Raw genomic sequence first — 7,793 nt, forward strand, 5'->3', positions numbered from 1 at the left:
TATGCAATTTTTAATTGCATTTCTAAAATCAGAAGAGAAAACAACCTTAGTAACAATAAAGACATTTAAAGAAACAAAATTAGTGTTACTCAGTGCTATTGGTCTGACCAATTAAGGCTTTAATTTGGTCTAACATTTGAATCTTCTTAGTTCTGTCGCAATTACTTATGCCCTTTTTCTTCCCTCTCTCTCTCTCTGTTATTTGGAGAGAGACTAGTAAAGTCGGAGGAGGGCCGCGGCCTGAGAGTTGGAAAGGAAATAGGGGGACGGCACTCCTTGTGTAATCATTGGGAATAGCTAAACTAGCTAGGATATTTTCTTTTCTACTTGTTCAGTTTCATTTCAGTTTACTTAATTACTAGGTTGGTCTGATGCAATGTATACTGGTTGTGGCGGTAACGTCTGGGTTCTTGGTAGACTCTCTGGGGCTGTACTCTTTCTTGGCAATCGTTTCCTTTCGGATGCTCTGGGGTAGTGGGGTCTTCAAGTAATTTGTCCCAGGTTTGATCCTACATACGGTGGTGTGTGATGTTGAGAAGTTCTACGTTGATTCTTCTGTGGATTTCTTCGATTGTTTCGTCAAATGGTGGGGTTTGGCCGCTGGCAAAACTCAAGGTCCATATAGTATAGGTCAACCCATGAGCGCTCCGATTTTTCTGTGTTCTGCGCATCCGTGACGTCAACGGGAGCAATAGGGGTTAAACGCGGGAGCGTGTGTCAATCTGTGCTTGCCTCTGGTCGGGACAAGGTCACACCTCTGCCTATTTGTCCTCACCGTTCATGTGAAGACCTACCTCCCCAGATGTGCTCATCTGAAGATATGTCTCCCCATGTCCGTCTGGGGAGACAGATCTCAAATTAAAGTTAATAATAGTAGTAATACTAATTATTATTATGAGAGGCCTTGAGCGGGAGCAGAGAGAGAGAGAGAGAGAGAGAGAGAGAGAGAGAGAGAGAGAGAGAGAGAGAGAGAGAGAGAGAGCGGGAGCCAAGGGTAGGGGCAGGAGGAGGAGAGGGACCCCTGACAGGTCACGTGGGATGTACCCAGTGACGTCACTAACACCCCACTTCCCCCGCTGGGTAGTTGGACCTGCGCGTGCATTGACCTATACTATATGGACCTTGGCAAAACTGAGGGCTGCACGGAAAAAAAAAAAAAAGTGGGCAAAAAACCCAGTGCTCCAAATGGACAAAACCGCAGCATTATAAAACCCCAGTGGATTTAGATTGACACAACTTTGGTATATACATACACATACCAACGACTTTTTCACCCTTACACGGGGGTAGCCAAAAAGAAAAAAACAGAGAAACCACTCCCACCCATTCCATTCCCTACATATTCCACTCCCCTCCAACCTCCTCCATCCCTCCTATCTTGGCACCTCCTGGATGACGGGTAATCCCTACATCCTGTCCACTGCCCTGAGTCAGAAGCAGTGTCGCAAGACACAGCACATCCACAGCAGGGCCGCTTCATAAATTTGGCGACCCCCCATGCAGAAACGGAGAAGACGGGGAGAAATCCCTTCGGTCTGCGTCAATTTTTTCTCATACATACTTCCTCACTCCCCATCCCCCACCCGCTCCCACTCATGCATCACAGCATCATCCAAACACAACCCTTCTGCATTCACCCCTATCTTCTGTCCTCTCCCGTCCTTCCTTAACAGACATTCCTCTCTTTTGCAATGCCCCTTTCACCCCATCCATCCATCTCATCCTAGGACGCCCCCTCATATTCACTCCTTCCACCTCTGCAATACACACCCCTTTTGCTAATCTTTCTTCTATCATTCTTTCCATGTGTCCAAACCATCCTAATACTCTTTCATCAATCCTATTTCCCAGCTCACTTTCCACCCGTTCTCCTCCTCACCTCCTCATTTCTCACACTATCTAGCCTAATAACCCCTATCATACTTCTCAGACATTTCATCTCAAACACATTCAAACTCCTTCTCTCTTACTCTCTCATGTTCCATGTTTCTGCCCCATACATTGCTGTTGGCACAATCACTCCTTCATATAACCTCTTAGCATCCATTTCCAGATATCTATTTCTCATTACATTTCAATCCACCATGGCATTTCCTCGCTTCTCTCAATCTATATTCTACCTCCACCCCCACTCCTCCCTTTCCTGCTACATTCGCACACAAGTATCTAAAACTATCCACTTCCTCCAGTCTTTCACCCTTAATGCTCACCTCCAGCCTGCTGTCACTCTCTCCCCTTGTACATCTCATCACCTTACTTTTGCCCACATTTATATTCAGCTTCCTTCTTCCACACACCTTCTCAAACTCTGTCACTAACTTTCTCAATCCCTCCTCCGATCCTGCTACAAGTGCAGTGTCGTCACCAAACAACAACTGGCTTGTTAGTTGTTCACAGTGTGAGTTAAACACTATGCGAATTGTTCCTCAGTTAATTTGCACAGCACAGCAGCACAGGACATGGATACTTAAATTCTACACTCACACGAAGTACTTGTCTTTCTCTCTCAGCTTGCTCGCTCAATCTGACTCATGAGTCACTTCTAGCTTGGGCATGGCGATCGTGATAGTTGCGTTCATCCCGTTTTCTCTGATTAATTCTTTGCACAGAGAAATTTACATATATCCAAATCTCAGTTATACAATAATTTAAATTTAATAGTATTAATAATCTATATCCCATTCATTCAACTTTCGCATTACAAATAAAAGGAAGATTAATCATGTAAAAAGAAGTGGCAATTAGTAAAGTTCTGGAACATTCATGCTTGCTATACATACGAACACGCACACAATGACGCATCACTTTTCCCTGTACACCTACACATAATGCTTAATAAAATTAAATACAATAGGCTTATTTCCCACTTTTCTCCCATTTCTTTAACCATCTCCAATCCCTGACCCACTACCCTTGCATTCACCTCTCGCACCACCCCATCCATGTATAGATTGAACAGCCAGGGCGACATAACACATCCCTGTCAAAAACCCACCTGTACCCCAAACCATTCACTCTCTCCATTTCTAATCCTAACACAAGCTCTACTACTCTCGTAAAAGCTCTTGACTACTCTTAACAGCTTTCCTCCTATTCCATATATCTGCAGTACCTCCCACAGTGCCTTCCTGTCTACCCTGTCGTAAGCCTTTTCCAGATCCATAAAAGGTTAAAAAAACATCCTTGCCTTTTCCTATAGCTTTCTCACATATCTGTCTTACCACAAAAATCTGATCTACACAACCCCTACCTGTCCTAAAACCACACTGTTCCTCACCAATTATTCCCTCTGTTCCTCTCCTAATCCTCTCAACCAAGACCCTCCCATAAGCCTTCCCAACTACACTCAACAAGCTGATCCCTCTGAAACTACTACACTCACACTTGTCCCCTTTTCCTTTGTAAAGTGGAACTATACAGGCACTCCTCCAGTCCTCCGGCACTCTACCCTCTCTTAAACAAACATTAAATAACCTCACCAGCCAGTCCACCATCACTGTACCTCCTTTTTTCAGACATTCTGCATGGCATCCATCCAACCCAGGTGCCTTACCTGCTCTCATCATCTTAACAGCTGCCTTCACTTCATCTTTTCTTATTTGTCCTCCATTTTCCTCACTCTCGTTTTCTTAGTGCTTCCCATTGCAACTACCTTTCCCTCCCTATCCTCCTTCACATTTAGCAACTACCTAAAATACTCTGCGTACCTTCTTCTCACTGACTTCGCTTCCATTAGCTTCTCTCCATCTACACCTTTTCCTCTCTACTTGATTCGCCTCCTCTTCCTCTCTTAATTTCTTTCCAAAACATTTTGTTATTACTTTCAAAATTTTCTGTCATACACTTACCCCATTTCACATATGCTCTCCTTTTTTGCCCCCTTTATCTTATGCTTTACTTCTCTTCTCTTTACTTTGTACCTCTCATATGATTCCCTCGTCCTAATTTGTAACCAATCTATGAAAGCTCGCTTCTTCTCTTCTACACTCTTCTTTGCTTCCTCATCCCACCACTCACTACCCTTTCTTCTATTTCCTCCCGTCCTCCTTGTTCCACACAACATCTCTCAACACCTTATGACTCCCTCCTTATCTCTTCCTACTATACTCCTGGCTACCTCTATATAGCCATTAATGCTCTATCTACCACCCTTCCATCCACCACCCTCTCCCATGTGTACTTATGCTTGACTTTCTTCCTAAACGCTGTATTAGGTATCGTCAACTCTCTTTCGAAAAAAGGATATCAGGACTATATAGAATTGGTGCAAAGAAAGTAAAGGAAGGGGGATATGAAAAACACATGGGAGTAATCATCACAGAGGACATGTCTCCTGACAACAAACAGATAAACAAAATTGTCGGAGAATCCTACAACTTGCTAAGAACAATAAAGGTGGGCGAAGAAATTGTAAAGAAAATACTAGTCACACTGATAAGGCTAAAATTAGAGTACGCAGTGACACTATGGTCACCCAGTGCCAAAAAGAATATAAGGAAAATTGAGAGAATCCAGAGGGCAGCTACGAAGATGGTACCAACAATTTCAAAATTGCCATATGAACAGAGATTGTCAAAACTAGAATTACCGACTCTGGAACTAAGGAGAGAAAGAGGTGACTTGTTGACTATCTACAGAATCATGAGAGGTATGAAAATTCTTGATAGAGAAGACTTATTATATTGGGATAAGAGAAATGCAAGGGAACATGGAAGCTCAAAAGGACAGTTATAGAAGAGACCTGGAAAAGAAGAATTTTCTCCACAGAGTTGTGGATATATGGAACAAACGGGACGAAATGATAGTGTGTGTAAAAATCATAAACAAATTTAAGAACAAATTAGACATGGTGAGATACAGAGACGGGACACCACGAGCATAGCTCCTCTTCCTGTGATACTAGGTAAATGCACACTGCTATGTCCAGATATATATTTTTATGCAACTGGTTGCATAGGTGTGTAAGCTGCCTAAGCGTACCTGTATAGCACTGTACTCAGTGTCGTTATTTACAAATGTGGAAATGGATGTTAGCATAAGGTCTTCAGTATACATCAAAGATCAAGAGGACCAATTTCATCTTCAGTTATTTGAACAAATTTTATCAGTTTTGTTCTTTAAAACAATCCAAAACTAATAGATTATATTAAAGAATTAGAAACACAGGCTGTTTATATCTAAAATTGTATTTTGAATAGAAGATATATCATGTTTATATTATTGACAAGTCAGTAGAACTGTAGGAATTGTTTCGTTATGCTTTGGAGCTGAAGTTCAAGTTAGCTTTAACGGTAAAGGCTAAAATGAAGACTGACTAGGCAAGGCAGCTCGCTGTGATATAGGACAACATAACAAAGCAATGATTTCACAAACACAGTCACTAAACACTCTGAGCTCACCGTCGAGGAAGCTCTAGTGTATATTGCCAGACTCACTTGTAGAATGACATAATAGATGCAGAAATGCTAATCAACAATTACATTTGATAGAGCACTGACAGAGACACCAGATGCCATGGAGGTGTCATGAATATTTATCAGAAATTATCTGACACAAAAGCTCTCATAACGAGGATCATCACGTGGAAAGATTGACATTCACCAAATACTTGTACAAAGATTAATTGTAAACTGATATCCATCACAAAATGATATGTACACTTCACGAAAACAACAAATTGAACAGAAAAAAATACATCACAACTCGACCTAGCAAAGAGGTTCTGTCCCAAGAGTCAAGAGGGAACAAGTACATGCACAACTCCTACTAAACACCACGAACAAGCTATTCTTGGCACAAATAATGATGTAGTTAATGAATGGATTAACTTCATGCAGAGGCAGTGGAATGCAGTTCAGTTCAAAGCTTTAAGAATCATTTAGATAAATACCTAAGCAAGATGCTGTAATGTCATTTATTTCATATTTTTCAGTTTTTATATGTCTGATTGTTATTTACTTGATTCACATTATTAGATATTTGTCAATTTATTATCATTTATTATTTACCTGTTTTTTATCTAAATATACCTATGCATTTATTATTACCTATATTATGTTTTTATTTATTGTCATTACTTTTTCCACATCTGACCTAGTTACTGACTAAAAGGTCTCCTATCGGCATGCTTGTAATCCTTTCATGATATATTTAAGAAATTATCAGACAATGAAATTCTGTCTCAGGAGGTATCAAAGAAGAACTACAATCAAATCTACTAGACTCCAAAAATTCCTCTTGCTACAAACAATAACAAAGTTGAGGAAACAAATTGGATTTCTTCTTTATTAAAAATGAACAATTCATCATACAGATTACAAATAACTATGGCGTATACTCCCAACTACTTTACACAATACTAAGGTAAACAGAATTGTATCCATCATGACATACAAATATCAATATCCACCAGTTGCACAATTTTCTAATATTTTCATTTTTTTTTTTTTGTAATTGCAAAAATATTCATGCACTTGATGGAACACTTAAGAATTTTGAAAAAAAAAGAACAAGCAAAAACACATTATGCAATAGGCCAATGGTCACTCAAATAACTTCATAACTGAGAGTAAACCAATTAAGATTTCAACTGACAGTTTATAACAGTGCATCAGTACTTAATAGCTACAAGTACCATCATACAAGAAAGTTATATCGCTCAGGTCACACTGGAAAGTCCTCTCACCAGCATAGGTCATCATGCAACACACGAGATCAACTTTTCGTGAGGAAGTGCGAGTCATTACGTGACCTTTGAAATAAGTCCTCCGTGTGAAAGCTGAAAAGGCTTCTCTCCAGTGTGGGTCGCCACATGACGTCTAAGTTTACTTGGTTCTGAGAAAGCTGCATCGCACAGGTCACATTTGAAAGACTTCTCTCCACTGTGGGTCACTACGTGTCGTTTGAGATTAATCTTTTGTGAGAAAGTTGCATCACACAGGTCACACTGGAAAGGCTTCTCTCCTGTGTGGATCATCATGTGTCTTCTGAAATTATTTTTTTGTGAGAAAGATGCATCACACATGCTACACTGGAAATGCTTCTCTCCGGTGTGTGAAACTATGTGTCGTTTAAGATCACCCTTTGCTAAGAAACCTACATCGCACAGATCACACTTAAAAGGCTTCTCTCCAGTGTGAGTCGTCAGGTGTCGTTTGAGATAAACCTTTAGTGCAAAAGACGCATCACACAGGTCACACTTAAAAGGCTTCTCTCCGGTGTGGGTCATCACGTGTCGTTTGAGATCACCCTTTCCTGAGAAAGCTGCATCACACAGGTCACACTTGAAAGGCTTCTCTCCAGTGTGGGTCACCATGTGATATTTGAGAGCAGTCCCTCCTGAAAAAGCTGCATCACACAGGTCACACTTGAAAGGTTTCTCTCCAGTGTGGGTCATTACGTGATATTTGAGAGCACTCTTTCGTGAAAAAGCTGCATCACACAGGTCACACTTGAACGGCTTCTCTCCAGTGTGGGCCCTTTTGTGATATTTAAGAGGACCCTTTCCTGAGAAAGCTGCATCACACAGGTCACACTTGATAGGCTTCTCCCCTGTGTGGGTCATCATGTGTTGTTTGAGATAATTCTTTCGTGAGAAAGCCGCATCACAAAGGTCACATTGGAAAGACTTCTCTCCAGTGTGGGTAACTATGTGTCGTTTGAGATCACTATTTGCTATGAAAGCTGCATCGCACTGGTCACACTTGAAAGGCTTCTCTCCAGTGTGGGTCACCATGTGTCGTTTGAGATCATTCTTTCGTGAGAAAGCCGCATCGCAGAGGTCACATTGGGAA

General features: G+C 41.1%; 1 protein-coding gene across 1 annotated transcript in view; it reads right to left on the reverse strand.

The window, feature by feature from the left end:
• Positions 1-6,231: 6,231 nt before the first annotated feature.
• Positions 6,232-7,793, reverse strand: part of LOC143030801 (uncharacterized) — a 1,953-nt gene continuing 391 nt past the window's right edge. The window contains exon 1 of the mRNA XM_076194018.1: positions 6,232-7,793. This exon is cut by the window's right edge and continues 391 nt beyond it. Coding sequence (XP_076050133.1) covers positions 6,743-7,793 — 1,051 coding nt within the window. The 3' untranslated portion in view covers positions 6,232-6,742.

This window comes from Oratosquilla oratoria, chromosome 12, assembly GCF_046742065.1.
Source record: "Oratosquilla oratoria isolate Oo_2021 chromosome 12, ASM4674206v1, whole genome shotgun sequence".
Classification (NCBI taxonomy): Eukaryota; Metazoa; Arthropoda; class Malacostraca; order Stomatopoda; family Squillidae; genus Oratosquilla; species Oratosquilla oratoria.